Source organism: Mangifera indica, chromosome 11 (assembly GCF_011075055.1).
Source record: "Mangifera indica cultivar Alphonso chromosome 11, CATAS_Mindica_2.1, whole genome shotgun sequence".
In the NCBI taxonomy this organism is placed as follows: domain Eukaryota; kingdom Viridiplantae; phylum Streptophyta; class Magnoliopsida; order Sapindales; family Anacardiaceae; genus Mangifera; species Mangifera indica.
Window position 1 is genome coordinate 9,118,617 of NC_058147.1, and position 22,914 is coordinate 9,141,530.

The 22,914-nt window shown below is 32.9% G+C and overlaps 3 protein-coding genes across 5 annotated transcripts; 2 read left to right on the top strand and 1 right to left on the bottom strand.

The window, feature by feature from the left end:
- Nucleotides 1-5,909: 5,909 nt before the first annotated feature.
- LOC123230064 (GDSL esterase/lipase At1g29670-like) lies at nucleotides 5,910-8,388 on the top strand. The gene is made up of 4 exons (XM_044656164.1): nucleotides 5,910-6,302; nucleotides 7,186-7,404; nucleotides 7,737-7,992; nucleotides 8,085-8,388. Exons 1-4 carry the CDS (start codon nucleotides 5,931-5,933, stop codon nucleotides 8,315-8,317), a joined length of 1,080 nt encoding a protein of 359 aa, XP_044512099.1. The 5' UTR covers nucleotides 5,910-5,930; the 3' UTR covers nucleotides 8,318-8,388.
- Nucleotides 8,389-11,354: 2,966 nt separating this feature from the next.
- Nucleotides 11,355-16,581, top strand: LOC123230015 (probable magnesium transporter NIPA6). Of its 3 annotated transcripts, XR_006505000.1 has the most exons (10): nucleotides 11,368-11,856; nucleotides 12,118-12,174; nucleotides 12,276-12,366; nucleotides 12,596-12,756; nucleotides 12,837-12,964; nucleotides 13,814-13,951; nucleotides 14,695-14,787; nucleotides 14,867-14,984; nucleotides 15,859-16,187; nucleotides 16,346-16,581. XR_006505000.1 is itself a non-coding variant. In XM_044656107.1 (9 exons), exons 1-9 carry the CDS (start codon nucleotides 11,628-11,630, stop codon nucleotides 15,987-15,989), a joined length of 1,146 nt encoding a protein of 381 aa, XP_044512042.1. In that variant the 5' UTR covers nucleotides 11,367-11,627; the 3' UTR covers nucleotides 15,990-16,581. The 3 variants fall into 3 exon arrangements, 1 of the variants encoding a protein (XP_044512042.1); XR_006505001.1 differs by having other exon boundaries at nucleotides 11,355-11,856; nucleotides 14,717-14,787; nucleotides 15,859-16,581; XM_044656107.1 differs by having other exon boundaries at nucleotides 11,367-11,856; nucleotides 15,859-16,581.
- Nucleotides 16,582-18,225: 1,644 nt separating this feature from the next.
- LOC123229802 (G-type lectin S-receptor-like serine/threonine-protein kinase At1g34300) lies at nucleotides 18,226-21,258 on the bottom strand. The gene has a single exon (XM_044655772.1). The coding sequence runs from the start codon at nucleotides 20,944-20,946 to the stop codon at nucleotides 18,433-18,435; it is 2,514 nt and encodes an 837-aa protein (XP_044511707.1). The 5' UTR covers nucleotides 20,947-21,258; the 3' UTR covers nucleotides 18,226-18,432.
- Nucleotides 21,259-22,914: the final 1,656 nt, after the last annotated feature.

The following is a 22,914-nucleotide window of genomic DNA, read 5'->3' on the forward strand; positions in this document are numbered from 1 at the left end:
GAGCTAACAAAACCGAGCTCAACCCAAAATTGTCCACCTTTTCCATTCTTTTGATTGTTTATATTATTTTAATTTTTTTCCCAAATTACACAAATCTACTATTAACAAGATATGCAACATAACATTTTGATTTTTCATAAATGCCCTAAAAATTACATACCAAAACTTATTAGAATTTATCAATAATTTTAGTTACCAAATCTCATAACTATTGCACTAAAATAAAATAAAAATTTTAAATGAATATAAAAAAAATCATAGTAACTACAACTATATGGAAATATATCTATATGTAATATATAAGGATTTCAACTAATATTGATATATGTCCTTTAACATTTTTTCAATTTGCTCCTAAGAAATCTTCCAATAATAATATTTTTCTAAATATTTGAATAATTCAGATTGATTTCGTATTAGTCTAGATATAATATGATTTAGTTTTAAATCATATTGGGTTGATATAAATTAAATTTTTTGTAAAAATATTCAATGATAATAACAATATTATATATACTCATTTTAAATATATAAATACATATATACTTATGTCTATTAGTACGTAATTAAATATTACTATATTTTTAAATCAAAATTATTTAATCATATAATAATATATATTAAATATATATATATAATTATATACTTTTAAGTGAGTATAAATACTTTTTTCCGTTTATGTAATTAATGAATTGTATTGAAATGGGGAAGTTTGGATAGAGAATTGTTCTAATATAAAAAATAGAAGTGAGTTAGTTTAGACGAATTGATTGATGACATTATACGTTAAATGTGTCATTAAAATGGAGTGTTAACATAAGCCAGAGGATAAGTAAATTCGTATCAACTCAATTTTAATTATCTGTTCGTTTCCAAGACATGCAATAACGTCCCTGCAACATTTTCAGCAAGAAATTTATGGGAGGCTGAATCTCTGCCAGGTCAAAATTCTAACCTGAAACCTATAAACAAAGATTCAAAGGGATTCAGAAGCTACAGATACAGAAGAACCCACATTGAAATTGCTCCTGCGTGCTTGTGGGTGGCCATGCAGTCGACAGTGAAAGTACTCCTTAATATCTTCATAAATAAGGGCACCTACTTTACCTCAACTCAAGCACCATTGCCAATGTAATGGGAATCAGTTCAGTTGGCAGCTTCTTCCCTTCAGCAGCAGAAAATGAGGAAGAAACTGAAATTCAGATTTTATTGGTTCAAAGCATGAAGGACGGAAATGGCGATCAGATTGGATTACAGTTAGATTACTTTATCTGCATGTTTCTTTAACAATTCCAAACATTTGAAGCTCTATAATGCATGTTAGTTTTAGGGACCATACTGTCCATACATGAAACAATATCCGGTTAAATTGATAGACGGAAGAATCTCTGGGGTTTGTTATGTACTTTTATTCTATATAAATATAATATTCATGTGTGACGTTACAATTTATTTATAGGCCAAATTATTTTGTCCCACCCAAGGTTTGATGCAAACCCATTTCCCAACTACTAACTATCAAAAATCTAAATATTCACTCGTCATTCAATTTCACTGTTATTATTACGAGTGAAATTGTTATTTATCAAAATTTATTATATTTTTCTCCCAAGTTATAAAACTAACAAATTTTTTCTTACCAAAAGTTTGCAAAATTAACACATTCAGCCACCACTGCTGGCAAGCAAAGACAGCTCCCCCCACCTCCCCCTAGCTTCTCTCTTAGTCCCACTCCATTTCTAATAGTCACCAACTGAGAAAACCTTTTTTCATCAGTCTCTTTTCTCAGTTAGTAAATGCTGAAAATGGAGCAGGATTGAGAGAAAAGCTGGGAGGGAGGGAGAATGTTGTTGTTGCTAGTAGTGGTGATTGAAAAAACCCTAGAGAAAAATATTGATTTTTCAAATTTTATATGAGAAAAAATTTGTTAGTTTTTAAACTTGTGAGAGGAGAAAAATGTGATAAATTTTTAATTTTTTTAAATATTTTAATAAATAATAATTTTATCCCTGATAATAATGATAAAATTTAACAGAAGTGTGGATATTTAAATTTTTAATAATTAGCAAGTAGAAAGTGAAGATTGTAACAAACCTTGGGTGGGACATAGTGATTTGGCCTTATTTATATTATAATATGTTACATATAGGTTCAATCTAACGTTATATAGAAAGAAAAAATTGCATGCACCGTCGGCTTCGGAAATCTATATATTATTACAAAATAAATACCATTGGCTTCCTATTGTTCATGCACTTGGTTTCAATCTTAATTAAATACAATTAAAGTTGAAGCTTAAGCCTATATATAGAGGGAGCCAACCAACTTAATGTTTAAGGGGCGTGCATGCACAGTGATGGTGATCAGGAGACAATTAATTAATTACAATTAATGCTAGCTGTATCTATAGGTCTGCTAGTAAAAGTGTTTGGTTGAATAATTTGAGGCATCTTCTGCTAGCCCACATAACCCTAGCTTAATCAATCAACCTACAAATAAATGTTATAAGCTTTGAGAGCAAAAACCCGAATTATTTATGTTTAATTTATATTTTAAATATATTATTTAAATTTTTTAAAGTAAAATATATTAAATACGTATTTTATATGTTTCTCGTATTAAATATATATATATATTTTTTGATATTTTTCTTTTTTTATAATTTTTTAAAATATAAAAATGTCTCTTATATTTTTTTATTAATTATCATAATATCATAATTATATAAAATAAAAAACTTAATTTTTTTGTCATTCAAATCTTTAATCTGTCTTGATAATTTTTTATGATAATTGAATCTTGATTATATATTATGTTATATTAGGTTTAATAATTAATTAAATATTTTACATTTAAATTGTTAACTAGAATATTTATGAAAAGTCTTAAAATTATAATTGATATTATCGTATTTTTATATTAGTATTATTGACGATGTTTCATATTAAACTCACATATACATAATTTGTATTTTTTTTCATATTCAAATTTTACGACTCTTTTTTTATAACCGTAATTTTTACTATTTATTGTATTATATCTATACAATTTTTATATCATTTTTTTCTCATTCTTAAATTTACTAACTAGGGTTATAAGATATATGGAATTACATATATTTTTTACTGTTCCAATCTTTTAATTGTATCTTAATGTTTTTAATATTTAAATGTAACAAACTAATATAACTTTTAGTCATCTTATAATTTTGCACTACATTTAGTCATCTTGTAACTTTTAGTCATCTTTGACATTAGATGCGTTATTGAAACCGGGAAGTCATGTTTTTATTGAAGTATTTTCTTTTCTAAAATTTTGATCTTAGCTAAACAAAAACCACATTGGCTAAGTTTTCAGTTGACTCTACAATCACAAATTTCTCACTCAATCAACCTTTGTCTTAACTGTCACGCTCACAAGTATGCATTAAAGGTATTTTTGCTATTTTATGTTTTTTACAACCATGCAAATCAAGAGTGTACCCCCATATATAAGTTAAGAAGGGCAAAATGATCAGTTGTGCATGGTGCATGAAGTGGTTAAGTATTGAAAGATGTATGATCATGTATGATGGTGGTGCACGCCCACACACCTGATAAATGATGAATAGTGCTAGCTAATTGCGATGTGTGATCATGAATAAGAAAGTATACGTTGCAGATGATATTTAAAATTTAGATAAGCACGTTTCTGATGATAGTAGAACGTGATCTTCATCATTAAACTGTTTGTACGATCGTGAGTTAAGTGATTGAAATCAGTTCCAAAAGATAGTACAAACCTTTAAGGTACGCAGTAGTACCAAACGTGTCTGAGAAAGAAATGATATTTAGGGCATGAGATATAAGTTAGGGTGAAAGCTATTACAAGTCTGAGCTGTTTTAATAGCTCAAGATGCATGTATGTTAGTCTAAGGCTAAGTTTATATTCTCTACACTACCCATTGTAGGGCACAATAATTCATAGTAGGATAGAGTACTCGTAGTATGGTACATTTGCTAGTAATAAAGTCTAATTTAGTTTGACAATTTGTAGTAGTGTAGGTGTTTGGATTGTCTAGCGATATTCACATGATCAAGATGTCAAATCCCTATCTCAATCTAATCTGATTGACATAGTATTCAGTTTTAGTATAAAGAATATTTTCATCCGAATAAATAAGAATATAGAAGGTTATCTCGGTTTTAGAATCCAAAATGATTCTTTGATGACCAAACAAGATTACAATATTCAAGAGAGATTGATATGAGATTTTAGAGATTCTCAAGTATACAGTTATGAGTAATAGTATCCATGCATCATATTTAGAGTTTAGAGCTTGACTCTTGAAAACCCAGTTAAAAGTATTTTGAGGATTTAATAAAAGTTAAGTAGATTCCTCTGCTTACTAAATGATTCATGAAAATCTAGCTTAAGCAGGGAAATAAATATAATGCAATTTAGTGAAGGAGAAAGCAAGAAAAAGAAAGTCTAATTTAGGTCAGGATGTTAAGTATCAAGGAAAACGTGGAAGAAATGATGTTTTGTTTCAATGGCAATGTTAAAAGTATGAAATGTAAAGAAACGAAAGTAGGAGGGTCACAATGTAATTTCACTATTGTAATGGATCTTGACAAAATTGTTACAGTTGCTGTCACGACTCAAGATTGACGGATTTTCTTGCTTGATTATTTTATCCTTGCTGTATCCGTATAATAATATATGTATTGATCTAATACTTTTAACGATTGACAGGCAGATTGGCTAATTAAATATTTGTAGCGTGACACAAGAAACGAAGTTAGCAATATGTCATTTCAACATTAAGACTTGAAAATTCACAATTGAAGACTGAAAAAATAGGAATCCTGAATCTAATAAATATTAAAACGCCAAAGTACTATTTCTCATCCAAAGTATCCTCTTATTCCAAATTTTGACCTTTTAATTATGAAAATTCTAAACACCCACCTATATAGGTTAAGCCTATTAATTTCAAGGATAAAATTATTCTTTCATCTGTGATATTAAAAATAAATTAAAATTTAATCTTATTTCTTCCTCTTCCCCAAAACTTTAAAAACTAAAAGTTTACCTTTTAAGTTAATTTTTAAAAAATGACATTTTTTTTCTTAGGGTTTAGTTTTTAATTCTCAGTGTCAAATCCGAAGCCATTTTCTGGGACGAAAATTCCTCAACACATCACGATACTCCGACGGTCTCTTTCCCCTCCTCTGGAATGTTGACCGACGAAAATTTTATCTGGAAAGACGAAGAGCTTCATTGAGAGACAAAACTTTTCATTTTCCCATATGTCTTCTTGTGGGAATTCAATGAGCTTCATTTTCCCGATGAAGCTTTTTGTCTCCCTAACTTCATTCGACACCGATCAGACATTCAGCTAAAAGGAGAGAGATCATCGGAGGGAGAAGCCACCGACAATGGTGCCAGAGTTTGAAAACTAAATCTTAGGGAGGAAAATATCATTTTTTTAAACTTGACCTATAGGAGAAATTGTTAGTTTTAGGATTTAGGGGAGAGTTCCGTTAATTTTAATTGTCTATAGGTGAATAAATAAAATTTTCAAAGTTAAGGGATATGAATTTGAAATAAGAGGATACTTTTGGTGGGACATAGTCCTTTGGCCATATTCAAACCTAACAACATTTAATGAACAAATAAAAGGAACATATATCAAACCAACCCAAATGAAGGAAAAATAAATTAAGACCAATTATAACAATGTAGCTACATGGGATTTATTTAATACCTCTATAATAAGTTCTTATCGATTCAAAAGTGACAACAAACCAAGTAGATGGCATTAATAATCTTCTGTCAGGAGTAGGTGTGGAAGAGAAAGAGCCATTCAATGCACAAAATCTTTCTACATATAAATGTAACCAAACATTTGTTACCAAACTACAATTAAGCTCAATCTTTCCTAAACAATGACAAAAGAAATTCCTACAAAATTTCTCCTTTTGTGCTTAGCCATTTTCTTTCTATGCAACATTGTTTATGCCTCCCAAATCGAAGGAATGTTTGTGTTTGGAAGCTCTCTTGTTGACAATGGCAACAACAACTTCCTCCTCACACTTGCCAAGGCAAACTTCTCACCCTATGGCGTCGACTTTCCCGTTGGACCTTCCGGTCGATTTACAAATGGGAAGAATGTGATTGATCTTCTCGGAGAGGAGCTTCAGCTTCCTCGTCTGATTCCAGTATTTTATGACCCTTCAACCAAGGGAAGAAATATTGTTCATGGTGTTAACTATGCTTCTGGTGGCTCTGGTATATTAAATGATACAGGCTCAATTGCGGTAAGGGAAAAAAATAAATTCATCATTTTATCATGGCCAAAAGACTTATCCCCACCCAAGGTTTAGTGTATTCCCAATTCCCAACCACGAAGTTTTAAAAACTCAAATATTCACACTCCAGTTATAATTCTTAGTTAGAATTAAAGATAAAAATGTCATTTAGCTAAAAATATTAAAAAAAAACTAAAAATTATATCACATTTTACTTTTTTAGTTTAAAAATTTAATATTTTTTTCCACCAAAAGTTTGAAAAATGTCCATTTCCCCCCCAGAGTTTGCATTTTTTCCAGTATCTTCTTCGATGACCAGAGTCGGCCTTTCCACTATCTTCTATCAGCGACCAAAAAAGAAGGAAGGGCGACAGATCTTGCCTTCCTCCAACGCACGACGAATCGAAGAAGGAAGATGGGCTGCACTCGCTTCCGTCAACGTCTTGCTTCGTTGTGCTTGCTTCTATTGACATCTTACTTCGTTGTGCTCAGACGATGACAGGATGACACTAAGACCTTGGGCGGGAATAATTCTTTTGGCCTCTCATCATAATAAATTATACTGGTTTTGAAGCTGCAATATGTCTATGTTCACGTGCCTAGTTTCTGTATTCAATAAAAATATGTATACACATTTTTTTATATACAAATAGTACACACATAATATGTTATCATATGATTGAATGATTTTGAATAAAATGACACTAAATCACATAATGATATATTATATATACACTCATTTGTAAAAAGTGCATAAGCATATAATTGCTCTTCTGTATTAAGACTACGAGAAAACTGAAGACTTAAGTATCAGTGATGTTGATGTTTATTTAATAGTTTAGGTTATTTGGTGACAACTTAATAATATCACGGGTATTACTGCGTTTTTCAGGGCAAAGTGGTGAGTCTAAATGAACAAATCAAGAACTTTGAGGAGGTGACATTGCCAGATTTAAAAACTCACAGGGATTTTCTACAGAATTATTTGTTTGTTGTGGGAAGTGGAGGGAACGATTACTCATTCAACTACTTCATGAGACAGGCCAACGCCAATGTTAGTGTTGAAGCCTTCACTAATAATCTTATCAAGTCATTGTCTCAGCAACTCAAGGTACATTTTTTGTGTTAAATTATTTTTTTTAGTCGACTCCTTGATCACTTTCACTCTTGAGATCGAGCTCTAGCTAGCAAAACTTGAGCTAACTGAGTTCGAGCTTAAAGCTGGAGCCCTACGCCTTCTCCATCAAACTGAGTTCAAGTCAGACAATATTCAGCTCGGCACGTCTCGTTGCACCCTACATATATGCCTTAACTGTATTCATTTTATATATGTATTAATTGTATTTTATGTTTGATTTTCGTGTGTGTATAGTAGAAAATTTGGTAATTTTTCTTTGAAGATATTATAAACTAAATGCAGAAAACAATCCTGTGTTGATACAGAAGTTATACACTTTAGGAGGCCGAAAGTTCGTGTTAATGTCAGTAAATCCACTTGGTTGCAACCCAGTGGCTAGGGCATCTCAGCCGATGGGTGAGGACGACTGCATACAGGTTTTAAATCAGGCGGCTCACCTCTTCAATGCTCGGTTGAGATTAACAGTTGATTTTATAAGGCCCCAAATGCCTGGCTCCACTCTTGTTTTCGTTAACTCCTACAAGATTATCAGGGATATCATCAGGGATCCTGTCTCCAATGGTAAAATGAAAAATACAGACGTTGTCAGAAAAAAACTGATAATATTTAATTTTAAAAAAATGTGTTAATTGATTCGACTAATGTTTTTACAGGATTTAAGGACACAAGGAATGCTTGCTGTGAAGTTTTATCAGTGAATGAAGGTGGAAATGGGATTTTGTGCAAAAGAGGAGGACAAGTTTGTGCAGAAAGAAACATTCATGTTTTCTTTGATGGGTTGCATCCAACAGAGGCTGTGAATATTCAAATAGCTAAAAAGGCTTTTGGTTCTTATAATAGAGATGAAGTTTATCCCATTAATATCAGAACACTAGCCCAACTCTAGATCTCTCCACTCTCATTCATTGTGTTGTAGCAGATGTTTCTGATTTATAATGCACTTCAAAATTTAACTCATTTGATGATTCTGGCTTCCATATATATTGCTGCCTACTGTTGTAGCTACACACAATATATATAAATCCCATAACAGTTTCGTCATTTTCCACCCCAAATTCAAAGGAAGTTAATGACTACTAATCTTCATGTGCAAAATGTATGTTATTCGACGACTCAATTGACACCTCTAATATACCTTTACAAAGACTTGTTTAAAAGACAAATATAATTAGCTTAACATAGAGTCAATTATAACGTCTTTTAAATGCGTGTCTTTCTCATAAATATATGAACTAATTATTAATGAACTCGAAATTATCATTTGATAATGGCGTATAGGGTTTGAAGTCGAGAGAAATGCTTGTTGCGAACTGGAAGCAGGTAAAAGCAAAAAAGATGGCAAGGTATGTGATAACGGGGACAAGATGTATTCTTCTTCGATGGGCTGCATCCAACAGAAGCTGTATGTAAACAAGATCATTGCTGCAACCAAGGCTTTTAATTCGCTTGATAAAAATAAGTTAATTTATCCCATTAATGGCTGGCAACCAACTACCTCAATCAACTAAAATTGGACCCAACCCAACATAGCGAAACCTTGGCAAGACACTAACCAACAATTAGACATCATTTTAGCTCGTTCCTACCTAACATTATTCTAGCAATGAACATAAATAAATAGACTTGGAGTAGTCCATTTTATAAAGATGAAAATTTAATCTCCTCCTTCCCAATTCTATTTTAGTTTATTTAAAATATGAATAAATTATCATAGTCATATTTAAAATAAGAACATTAAATATTTATATTTAAATGAAACACATTCTCTTAGTTATATATATATATATATAAAGGATTAATAGGAAGAAAGGGGAGGCAAGCAAGTTACCTAGATAATTACCTTATACACTCCCTTTTACACATCATTTTCAACATATCTTGTAACATATGTTAAAACTATCTTGTCAACGTAAGTCTTCCTACTACTAGGCTGAACTTCTTTTTTATTGTTTTAATATTTGATTCACATCATTGTAAACATCAGAATCTTTTATCGAATCTCCTTACACCCATAGTTTAACTTACATATATCAATTGATAATTAGAGATTTCATTAGTATTATTTTCTTCAGTGGGTTTAAAAACCTAACAAATATAATCTTGCTCATAATGAAGTTTCAAACCCTATTGATTGTTCAAGTCTGAATTCGTTAACTTAATGAAAAAATAATAAAATTATAGATACAAACAAGGTATATAATTATATATACAAACAATAATATTTTACTATATTATTAGGTATTATTTTATTTATAACTATTTAATCACATAATAATATATTATTTTTATATATATATATCTATAGTTTTATTATTTTTTAAAATATCTTTATCTATTGTTTCTTTTTTATTAAATGTTATATATGTATGTATGTATGTAGATTCTGACTATCTAATTTATATATTGTTTGTAGTTGTATCTTATAATTAATTATTTTATTATCCCTTAAAATTACTCAAATTATATTTAAAATAAAAATTAAGATTTTAGATCCATATTTTCATACAAAAAAAAAAAAAAAGCGTATAAGATTTTCACAACATACTCAATTTATATTCAAAATAAGAATTAATATTTTGTATATATCAAATTACCCAAATTTTTATACAATTCAAAATGAAAATATAATTGAGTGCTTTAAAAATATATCAAGATTAAAAATTGTGAAACTGAAGACCTTTAGATATATCATTTTAACTTGCTTTCATATTAAAATAATCAACAATAAACAGAGTTTCCCATATAAAAAATTACATGTGTTATTACATTATTTTCTTTCATTTTCTTAATATTAAATTATTTCTTTACACAAGATCAAGGGTTTTTAAAAAGTTTTCACTAGTTAATTAATAAACAATGACTAAGGTTGGACCTAAACTACCCTAGTTTGGTCTCACAAGCTATTTTAACATAATGTTGGTTGACTTGAATGTGTTTTGATTGAATTCAAGCTAAGCTCGAGTTAAAAGAATCAACTCATTTTTAAACTAAACTAAATTTTAGTTAGAAAAAGTTCGATTTGATGTAACTTACAAACCAGACGGATGGCTTGATTAGTTTTCAATTTAGCTCATGATTCAATTGAAATTTGGTCGAGTAATTGTTAAAACAATATCAATTTATTTATTATTAAATAAAATAATATCGTTTTATGAATGAACTATGAATTTGAATTATAAATTTAAGTCCTAAATTTAAGTTAAACTCTAATAAATTATTTTTTATTTGAATTGAACTTGAACTACTTTTAACTTCAGCTCAACGAAATTGAATCGAACTGGACTCAAAAAGTGTTTGAGTTCAGTTCAATTTATATCCACCTTTAATAATGGTAGAGTCACAAAGCCTCTCTCAGTTAGTGATGGCAATAGGGCGATACAAGGAGAGGATCTCAATTTCGTTTTTTTCCCTACAAAGGATATCAATCCTCATCCTCAATCGGTCCCTAAAACTGAGATGAAAAGGATTTCACGTCTCTTCTCTGTAAAGAAAAGTCTCTTTCCCATCCAATCTCTATCCCCATCTCTGTAAAAAAAAAAAATCTCCTCCCACACTGTTTAAACACAATATATATATATATATTATATATATATATATATATATATAAAACAAAATAAATAAAAGTAAAATCAATATACTATTTAAAATATCACAAATATCATATATTAACCATTTTAATATATATAATATAAATATAAATATAAATATATTTAAAGAACATAAATAATTTATAATTATAAGGTTATGTTATTATTTTAAGTGAAAGTACTAATATAGAAGGACAGAGATGAAGAGGAGAGCAGGGCAAAGTAGAAAGGAGACATGTATTTTCTTTTTCAATTATACGATTATTTTTCATCCCTTTCCTTTTTTCCCCAAGAATCTATTACAATAAAAAAACTCTTAATTTGAACCAAAATTGTGATCCCTACCCTTGGTAAAATTGCTGGTCCGCCCTGGCATGTATTCTACCTTGCCGTTAAAGCAGCCACTGAGACGCCTAGGACAATCACTCAACGACAATTTGCATTATGATAACAATAAAAGTATGACGTCCAAAGCAACCGTTGACTGGTAGATGAACAATACTTTCCAGGAAAAAAAAAAATTCATGACAGTCTCTCTGTAATCTCGATCAACATCTCCAAGCAGTTACTTTTCATGCAAAACTTGAGTTCACTGCTTAATCAAGTTATATGTTACTTGTTTCACTTGACATGATCTCGACTTCACCAGCCATCACTGTGAAATGGGTCATGGATCCGTCTTGGTTGACTTCAGAACCGACGCTCTCTGCCTCTTCTACTTCCACTGATAACTTGAAAGGGTTCATCCTTGCAGTTGCCTCCGGTGCCTTTATTGGCTCCAGCTTCATCATTAAGAAGATCGGCCTCCAACGAGCCGGCGCTTCTGGTGCTCGCGCTAGTAAGTTTATATTTTTGTTTTGCTCAGTTTATTTGTATAGATTTAATGTTCATTTAGTGTAGTGTTTAGAATTTTGAGGGAAAATGTTTTCTTTATTTGAGTTTTATAAATGCTAAGGAAATAGGATTTGTAGCATCAAGTAAATTTGCAAATCCTTCGTATGGAATTTAAAGAATGTTTTTGAAGTCCGTTGGGATCTGAAGTCAATTTTACTTATTTGAAGTTATTGTAATGGTGGATTTCTTGGTTTGTAACTTCAAGGTACTGGTGGATATGGCTATTTGCTAGAGCCACTTTGGTGGGTTGGCATGGTTACTAGTAAGTATTACATTTTTAGTGATATTGATCGCTTTGTGTCTTTATGATTTATGGAATGTTTGGATGAGATTTCAATTGGGGACTTGTTACTCTTATGGCAGTGATTGTTGGGGAATTTGCTAATTTAGTGGCTTACATTTATGCTCCCGCTGTGCTTGTAACACCACTTGGAGCACTGAGTATAATTGTCAGGTGACTTTGATTTTTATACTTAAGATCTTGGTGAGGCTTGTTTGGTTGAATTGGATCACATTTCAAATGGACTTCAGTTTAGATGCATTTCTAGTGATCTAGCTATTTTTGGTCTTCTGAATTAAAATTTGATTATCAAAATGTTAGTATATGGAGCAACCAAAGTAGGGAATATTGTGTTTTATATGAATCAACTTTGTGGTTTTGATTGTGTTCATTTCATTTACAGTGCTATTTTAGCACACTTCTTCTTGAATGAGAAATTGAAGAAAATGGGTATTCTTGGATGCATTTTGTGCATAGAAGGGTCTGTACTGATTGTGCTTCATGCCCCTAGCGAACAGAGTCTGACTTCGGTGGAGCAGGTCTGGGAGTTGGCCACCCAACCAGGTTAACTGCTGAAGAATCATTGCTTTTTCATTGTATCTTTTAAATCATTCTAAGTTGATTGTTTTATGTTCTTGCTCCAGCTTTTCTCTTATATGTGGCCTCAACAATAGCTGTTGCATTGGTGCTGATCTTGTACTGTGAACCACGCTATGGACAGACAAACATATTGGTTTACCTTGGCATATGTTCTGTAATCGGGTCATTAACAGTTAGGTTTCATGTCCCTGAATCTATGATCTATGGTATATATGAAGGTGAAAAAGTGATTTCAAATGCACAGTTTGATTGGGATATGTTAGGCACCTGCACTCCATGCTGCAATTCTACTTCTCCTCAACTCAACACCGCAATTCAGCTCTCCCTCCTTCCTGGTTGTTTTGTCGTTAACCTGCAACTCATAGTTCCTCAACCAAACAGTTCAATGAACATGGAATAAATGAAGTTGTTATAATGATTTGTATTGATTAGTGATGATTGTGTGTACTGAATATTCAAGTCTGTTACATCCAACAAGACAAAGGGAATTAAAACCCCCTCCCAAAGCTTGGCATTCAAGAGGCCATCACTTTCCTTCCACTGATTTCTTTCTTGATTCTCAGCCCTTCCTTTTCTTCCCCCTTCAGCTTTATCCTCCTCTTTCTCTAACAACCATTCTCAATTCTTGTCATGTTGCTTTCCTGCCTTCCTTGTTTAAATGACATCTGTGTGCTCCCTTGCCCTGAGCTTGTGCCATCTATACTACTAATCTTTCCCTTCTTACCAGTGACATATGCATGGGTCCTAACAGATTAGAAGAAGCATGTTTACAAGGCCTGATCTGAAACGAAATGCAATTTCAAAATTGCTATTGTGAAGTTCTGAAATAGTGTGTGTACACACAATAAAATTATATTTTATATGTACATATATTTTTTTGTGTGTGTGTGTGTGTGTGTATTATGTAACCGCTCTAATCATTTTTCTGTGGTATTTCAGGCCAAATTTTTTTTTCCCTCTTTTGATGCATTTAAAGGAGGAGGACAGCTTTGAAATATGACATGTTGCACTCTTTTTGCAGGTTATGAGTATTAAAGCCATAGGCATTGCAATAGAACTCACGCTTGAGGGTTCAAATCAATTGGGACACTTCCAGACATGGATATTTCTTATGGTTTCAGTTACATGTATAATCATTCAGTTGAATTATTTGAACAAGGTTTACAACAACTGTTTCTTTCCCTCTCTGTCTCACTCTTTCTATATTTTTGTGTGATATGTTATATTCACCAAAGCACAGATAAACACATTTTCTAGATAGCAATAAAATTCTACCCTGTTAACATTATCTAAAATATTATTTCTCCTCTTTTGGTCGCCTACATCTTTTCCTGATTTATCACAACTAGAATCTTAAGGATTTTAAGATTTGGTTTCCGCAATTTATGATTTCATTGTGTACTGTTCAACTGTTTTACCAGTGTTTGATATCCAAAGATGCATTCTAGTGAACTAACACTTCAATGGAAGTTTTGGATTTAAAACATCAGTGCATTTTAGATGGAGGGTTCGGGGAACATTATTTTTCATTTGTCTTGTGTACTTCAAACTGGCCTTTGGTTAATATCTTTTTGAGTGCATTAGGATTTATCCCTTTCATAACAGACAGTATTATGTGGGCATACCATATGCTCCACTGGATTCTTATCTTGAACTTTGGGATGAGTCTGTGATACAACAAAGACAGTTGCTTTATCCCACCTTTGCATTTTCATTTAAAGCTCATATAACAGGCACTGTTATATAGACATAATAGCGGGAATATGATAAACAAGTGATTGAAGGTGATTAAGAAGATCAGATATGCAAGATTTACAATATGTCGGTTGCATCTTTTGACAAATACTTTGTTTTGTTGCTGTTTAGCCTGGATTTTGAAAATAATGTATATCACTAACCCAGGCTTTGGACACATTCAACACAGCAATCGTTTCTCCAATCTACTATGCTCTGTTTACATCATTTACTATCCTGGCTAGTGCCATAATGTTCAAGGTAATCTATGATTCCTGAGCTGGAACTCTTTGCTTTTCTATTCAAAGTTGTGGCATAACCTGTCTTCTATCATTTGTAGGATTGGTCTGGCCAGAGTGCTAGCAGCATTGTTTCTGTACTTTGTGGATTCATCACTGTTCTTTCTGGTACTGTGGTTTTGCATAGTCAAAGAGAACCTGACCCACTTCCTGTTGCAGGTTTGCACATTGTAACTCTTAGAAAACACTTTACATCTCTCAACTTTGCGTGAGCTTGTCACTGCTTGTGTTGGCCTGATGTTCACCACTTACTAATTACACATTACAACAGGCTTGACTAATATATTTTTCCCAAAAATTTAAGGAGTCCAAGCAAGTAGTGTTTATTGAGTAACATGTTAATACCAAAATTCTCTTCGAAAATCATGATTTGTTCATGTGCTTTGTCAAAGCATCATTATTTTATTCTTTAAAGTTGAATATTTTTCCACATATTTTTCTGAATCATACTTCTAACTCACCTAACTCTAATTCTCTTCTATTAGCATCATTTGCTGATTTCTGCTCATAGAGTTTATATAAATGAACACTGTTGCACATTTAGGACATCTCTTTGTATATAATTCATTGTAGGATATCCTTCTTAACCCTCTGAGTTAGACTACTGTAGAATTGTTAAATGGACCTTTTAATCCTCAAATATGGCCTGACAGTCTGAAATTCCTATCTCACAAAAGCATGATACCATGTTGTTCTCAATCGTGCATGTCATGTTGTTAAAATATTTATGTGCACATTACAATCTCCTTGTCATGGTCTCAGTAAATGATTTGTACCCTAGCAAATTACCAACAGGCATGACCCATTTATACCCCTACATTTAAAATAATAAGTTGTTAGCATGTTATCCTAGCTTAATCAGTCACAATTTAGAAACCAAAGCGATTTACAGTCAGAGATGTCCATACAGCCCTCTTTTCTATGTTTTCGAAAGCTTTCTCATTTATTATGCAGATGAGACACGGGTAAATTATTTTTATTTCCATAGGAAGATTTTCTTTGAATAATTTGTGGCTGTTTCAAATACATGCAGATATATATTCATCTCTATCCCCTCAAGTATCATGGCTTATCAATGCAAAAGGTGAAACCTGGAAGCAGAAAGTCGATGATAACCTATTTCCAGATTTTGACACAATTCTTATACATGATCATTTCAAATAAGATGGATGATTTCTTGGCATACCCATATTTTTTCTTTCTTTGTAACTTGCTGAAGAGTGTAAAGCCCACAAGAAGAAAACCAGCAGGCGTTATTGTATTTTCTCAATGTAGAATTACCGAAGGCATTTTTAGTTTCAGGAGACTGTTTGATTCCTCAAACACCTTGAAGCTCAATACACTGCGGGCCTTGTTTCCACGGTAATAATTTCTTTTATTATAGTCTATGAAATATCAGTTTTTTGCCACACCTTTTTGTATTATAGAGTTCAAAACATTTTGGCTGTAGCTTTGCATTACAAGAGTAGATTATAACCATGCTCAATTTTTTATTTCTTCCGAGTCAATTTCTGCTGCAGGTCGATCTGTGTTCTGTGTACAAAGTGATCTAAATCATCACCAATTAAGCAAATGTAAGAATAGTTCTGTTTCTTTGCTTCCAATTAGAGAGGTTCTATAGGTTTTTCTGTTTTAAATCTCAGCTTCTTGCTACTGCTGGTGTAATTCTTCCAGGTTGGGCATCTTTATGACAGGCTATTCTGTTTATTTTTAAAGATAATTCAATTTTGATCCATGATTCAATAGCTTATGCACACGTACATAGTGTAACAGTTTTGCTTATGCTGCATATTGGTTAATGTTTGGTAGAACTTGACAAAGGGCATAGATAAAAGCGCTAAGAATTCGAGGGGGCTAGTGTTTCGAACATTCATGCTAGGCACACGAGAGTCGCTGTGGTAATTGAAATTCGAATTCCAATTCTCATTCAGGAAGTAATCAACAACAGTAATAGAATTTAAGCTGTCAGAAAACATCACCTTGTTTCCATTATAGCCAAGCTTGGCTCAAGAACCTGTCTTCACAACCAATTATTTTAGTTAGTTACCCCTCCCAGAATGCTTAATCAATTAACATTGGAGGAGAGGGTTGAAAATGAAAGAAAATAAAAGAAACTAACTTTAGCTCTCAAGGCTTGGAAAATGAAGAGAAAAGGTCAACAGGACAGTGTATAACATTAAGGAAATGGCATTCTTTGGAGCAATTTAGCAAGTCATGATGAATATTGGCAATCAATTTACCATTATCGCTACTAAGAGCAATTGGGTTGATGAGACCATTAACAACCATAGATGGACTCTTGCTAGTAGACTTGGGAAGTGCATTAAACATCTCAGGGGGTTGGGTTTGGTCCATGGCATGGCTCAAACCATCTTTTTGGCATGGTCGGTAGAATTGTCAAGGGCCTTGGGGTACGTCACGAGCCAGCTAACATGGCCCAATAAAAATTATAATAATTATATTTTAAAAAATACAAAAAAAAAGTAGTTTAGTGGCCCGGTCGGTAAAAGCACACTCGCCAACCTGCAAAGGCACGGTTAGGGGCTTTGGGCTGTGTCACAGGACTTGTCATCTTTGCAACTCGGCCCGCCCTACAAAACTGTCAACTAAGATACCTTGGTATAACATGGCCTGTGAACACGACAGGCCACATTGGATTTAGCTTAACATGGCAGCTTAACATGGCCTACTACCTTTCCTAACTATACTCAAATTCAGTTTTGGGAGTTAAAAATCCTAATTTCCAGTCTTGTAACCTGCATAGATCGGAGCAAATTGCTTAAACTACGGTTAAAAATTTCATTTAGGCCATCAATCGTGGAGTAAAATAGCATTTTAACAGAAGATCATCTAATGTAAGTTAAATTTCACAAACGTCCTTTAAAAAAGGTTGGGTGTATTTGTTGATTTTTAGAAACCATAGGCTGTGTTGGGCGTGGCCCAAACCTTCTGATACATATGGAAAGTCTCAATATTTATCTCCCAAAAAGGCCACGCAAAATCCAAAGGCAAAAGATATCTCAATCCTGCACATGATCTTCAGCTGTCTCAATGTAACTTGGAGTATTAAAAATCCAGCTAAACCTTGCTCATACTTCACTTTTTTGACAAGGACAGAACAACCACATCTATATATCTTAGTTTAATGCCACTTTCTAACATTAGTTTTGAAATGAAAGGCAGAAAAAGACTAAAATATTCATATTTTTGGTGTATGCAATGCAAGGTTGGAAAGCTGCACCAGGACTGTTGACTTTGCCTTCCTCTGTATCAGAAAAGTATCTTTCACCAAAGTTGTCCAGCTGCTTTCTTTAATAGGTAAAAGTATGCAACCGTCTGGTTTATAATATTAAACTGTAACAGACTAGATTTATAAATGAAGTACACAAAGGCAAAGAAGGGATAAAAATGGAATTTACATGATTTCTTGAATGAACTGGCGTAGAACTTTGTACAGGCAATTCAAACATGCACCATATTGATATATACTACGAATATTCTGATATAGATATCACATTTGACATTTGAGAAACAATTCTTTCTACAAACTGCGATTTGTAGTAGTAGAAACAAAATAAGTAGAAGTGATATAAGAGTGACATGAGCTTCAATTTGGGTCGGATGATCGTAGCAGAGATGAAGATGCCTTATCTAAATTTCTATCTGAAGGTAAAGGCGAAACTCCGGCTTGTAATGATGAAGATGAAGAGGGAGCAGGCGCTGAGGCTGCAAAAGTTGATAGAGCACTGAAATTACTGCTCATATTCATGCTGGTTCCACTTAAAGAACCTTCTGTTAATGCCTTCGGTGCTGGTGGCCGCTCAATCTCCATAATTCCTTCAAGCATTTGAACCACTTTCCCCATCATTGGCCTCTGAGATGGTTGCTCTTGGACGCACCAAAAGCTTACCTGAATTGCCCTCATTACTTGATCCATATCCACATCTTCGGCTACCCTTTTGTCAACAATGCCGTTGATATTCCCCTTCTCAAACTCTTCATAAGCCCACAGAGAAAACTTTTTTCGATTAGTTTCTTGTGAGACCTCAAAATTCCTTCTCCCACTCACTATCTCCAACAAAACCATCCCATAACTATAAACATCAGATTTAGAAGTTATTGGAAGATTTGCAAGCCATTCTGGCGCCAAATATCCCCGTGTACCTCTAACACTAGTCAAAGTTCTGTACCTATGGTCCTTTGGATTTATGAGCTTTGCAAGGCCAAAATCTGACACTTTTGCATTGTAGCTTTCATCCAAGAGAATGTTTTCTGGTTTTATGTCGCAATGAACAATGCAGTCTCTACACTCCTCATGAAGGTATGTAATTCCCCTGGCAGTACCAAGAGCAATGTTAAACCTAGACTCCCAATTCAACAATTTCCCAGACTGCTCTTCGTTCACAAAAAGGAAGTTATCAAGAGAACCATTTTTCATGAACTCATATACCAGAAGTCTATGCCTTCCTTCGGAACAAAAGCCAACCAACCTCACCAAATTTAAATGATGGGTGCTACTAATAGTAGCAACCTCCATCCTAAACTGTTTTTCGCCTTGCTCAATCCCCTCTAGTTGTTTCACAGCAACAATTGTTTTATTAGCAAGAATCCCTCTATAAACAGCCCCAAAACCTCCAGCACCAAGCTTCTCCTTAAACCCCTTCGTTGAGCGTTGCAGCTCCTTATATGAGAATTGCACAGGTGCACCAGAGGCGTACTCAAGAAGTGCATATTGTGCTGACAAACCTCCAAATTTAGTACTATTTCTGCAACACCAGTACCACAAACCACCCTCCAATGCAACTAAAACGAAAAGGGTGGCTAAGACCACTACCACAACAATCCAAACACGCAACCTCCAAATTTTGCTATTCCCCAAAACCTGTGTACTAATTGAAGGGTTTGGTACCACTGGTCCACAAACCTTAACATATGAAGTACTAGGAAGAGCTGGATTCTCAAAGCCACTCACAAAATCTGGTGTTTTCAAGTAACACAACCCTGAACCATCTGATAACGATGTAGAAGCAACACAAGATCCAGTAACTAAACAATTCAATCTACAAGCCGATATCCCTACAAAGAAAACCTGAGATGTCAATTCAGGTGCAAACGTCAAGAACTTCGTATGCGGCAACTCCAACATAGTAGCACTTCCAGGACAATCCGCAATCTCAACTTTCCTCTTACATCCTTGCTTACTATCGTTAGCATCAACAAACTCAAAATTCTGACTTGGACACCTACAGACTGGATCTGAACTGGTATCATTGTAACTACAAATACCCATATTCCCACAATACCCATAAACTTGACACTGATCATCAACAGCAGCCCATCTTACAGTAGTAGTCCCACTATCTCTAGCAGAACTGTAAATTCTCAAATTCCCATCAGTATCCAACCTCAAAAACCTCAATATATCACTCCCTTCTGCATAATCACTACTATAAGCCACAATAACTGCACTAGGTATCGTTGGATCAAATATAGATAAAATCCCTATAGATTGCAATCTTAAAACGGGTGAAGTTAAATTAGACTGAATGGATGAATTTAAACTATTATTCCAATAAATTATACTATTATTCCATGTTAATGTAAGGTTCCCCGATTGACGAAGAGTAAAAGAATAAATCCCAGATTCCAAAACTTTCCCATAAGTAAAATTCTGAGAAGGAATAATAGTATCACTTGGGTGATCAAAAGAGGACCAAATTGAAGCAGAATTGTTACCTAGCAGCACAAGATTGCCGGAGTCATCAATGGAAGCTGAAGAAACATTCCGGTTCTGGGTGTTGGAGTCCCAGACGGTGGCTCCGGAGCCGTTGACGAGGCGGAGAGTCCCACTGGGGAGCAAATGAAAGGACGCGGATGAGTCAACGGCGCGTTGACTAGCTTTCCAAACTGGAACTCCGCCAGCATAAGTGATAGCGGCGAAGAAGGCCGAGGGGCCTTCTTCAATGAAGGAGACTAAAAAGGTGCCGTTGGGAGAGTACCAAGACGCGTTCAAGTTTGAGGCGTACAGGGTCGAGCCCAAAGGAATGATAGCTGATGAGAGGGTGAAAAGAAGGGATAAAGAAACAAGTTTCAAAGATAATTGGAGACTTTCAGAGGCCATTTTGGAAGCTTTTTGAAAGCAGAGAAAAGCGATAAGCTTGAGTTTCAGATGTTTGTATGATGAAATTAGAGGTAGGGTTAAAAGGGGGAAGAGTAAGAGAGATGAGGAGGAAAGGCGAAGACTTTGACTAATTCCAAAGGATTGAATTTCCTGAGGTTTGATTGGAGATTGGTGCGAGAAAGAATGGCAGATTTTTCATTTTCTAAGGTTTGATTTGAGTTTGGTGAGAGAAAGAACGACAGATTTTTCATTTTCTCTAGTTTTATTTTGTAAGACATGAATACAAGTTGGACAGTGGATTTAATTTTGGAAGATGACATTTTGGTCCCCCGAGGCCGACTTCAAAGAAAGATACCATTTGTCAGATTCAATTCAAGGTGTTTTAAAAAGGGAAATTAAAATAATTACCCATTTCTTTGGTAATAAAAATTTATCTCAAATTTTGGAGTTTAAATAAAAATACATTTATATTAAAGTAATTAAATGAAAATATCTTAAATATCCCCTTAAATACTAAAATAACCCTTTTTAATTAAATTATTATTTTTTTAAGGGTAATAAACAAATTTATCTCTAATGTTAGGGTTTAAACCATAACATCTTTAATTTAAGGTTTTAAATAAAAATACCTTAAAATAATACCAAAACTATCCTTCTTTTATTTCTATATAACTCATATATCTTCCTTCATTTTTAACATATCTAAGAGAGATTTTTGAAAAGAGAAAAAAAGTTTGTGTTCAGAATTTCAGGCAAGAAGAGAAAAGTTCATCATTTCGAGGTATTTATCCCTACTATTACTTCAATCGTTATTATTTTATTAATAATACAATTATATGTGATATTTTATATAATAAATTATAGTTGTATGTAATAAGTAAAATAATAAAAATTAGATATGTTATATTGTAAATATTATAGTAGTATAAGATAAAATGATATTTGTTAATAAAGGGTGTTAGAGGATAGTTTTGAATAGATAATATTAGAAGATAAAATGACATTTTACAATAAAGGATGTTAGAGATATGTTAGATAATATTAGGAAAACATGATATTATACAATGTAAAGGTAAAGTGATATTTTCACAAATTAGTATAACATTAATTAAAATATTTAAATAGTCACAATATATAATTGAATTATAGAATATGTATAATTGTATAATAAACATCTGTAAATAGTATTTTCATTCATATTATTTATGTTGATTATATATTTTATTGTAGGATTGATCTAAATGGTTGGATATGTTTCAATTAGAAATGGGAAAAAATGGATAGAAAATTGTGACAATGTTATAAAAATATGTTGAAAGTAATAGGAAATTGATTAAAATTTCAGAACACATATCATTCAAAGAATTAATCCAAATAGTGAGCGACAAGTGTAATATAGATCAAAGGATATTTAACATTCAGTTAAACATGAAACTAAAGCATCTCGATGACGACATTCCTGTAGAAATTTCAAATGATGAAGATGTTGAGATTCTTAACGATCTATCTAAACTCTTCAAAGAATGTGTTCCAGTTTTTGTTATAACTACAGCTAATGATGATAGTTATGAGGCCTAACAAGCAAATGAGGATTTAGAAGGTGGTGAGCCAAGTAATTATCCAAAAAATCAAACTATTGGTGTAGAAGAGATTCAAAATATCGAGATCAATCTGAAACAAGAATTTTTAGAGGAAGATTTTGCGTATATAAATAAATTTGATGTTGATGCATTGTATCGTGCGAAATAATTTCTTAATGGCTACGAAGAAACTTTTCTAGAGTAGAGTGAATTTGATGGAAAGGTTGTACATGATATTTCAATCGAGGAATTAGAGGTTGAAGAGAAGCCCTATATTAATAAAGATATCGGAGGTACAAGTAGTTTTTTGGAAACAAATCCTATTGGTGGGAATGTTCGTACTGATGCATTTCATTGGTTACCACATTTTCCTGATCAACCATCTATA

Bases quoted from the DNA above. Each gene is read 5' to 3' on its own strand.
- LOC123230064 (XM_044656164.1), top strand. From the start codon at position 5,931: ATGACAAAAGAAATTCCTACAAAATTTCTCCTTTTGTGCTTAGCCATT. The intron at 6,303-7,185 runs GTAAGGGAAAAA...TGCGTTTTTCAG, and splicing joins ATGATACAGGCTCAATTGCG to GGCAAAGTGGTGAGTCTAAA. The intron at 7,405-7,736 runs GTACATTTTTTG...GTGTTGATACAG, and splicing joins CATTGTCTCAGCAACTCAAG to AAGTTATACACTTTAGGAGG.
- LOC123230015 (XM_044656107.1), top strand. From the start codon at position 11,628: ATGTTACTTGTTTCACTTGACATGATCTCGACTTCACCAGCCATCACT. The intron at 12,175-12,275 runs GTAAGTATTACA...CTCTTATGGCAG, and splicing joins GTGGGTTGGCATGGTTACTA to TGATTGTTGGGGAATTTGCT. The intron at 12,757-12,836 runs GTTAACTGCTGA...TTCTTGCTCCAG, and splicing joins GGAGTTGGCCACCCAACCAG to CTTTTCTCTTATATGTGGCC.
- LOC123229802 (XM_044655772.1), bottom strand. From the start codon at position 20,946: ATGGCCTCTGAAAGTCTCCAATTATCTTTGAAACTTGTTTCTTTATCC.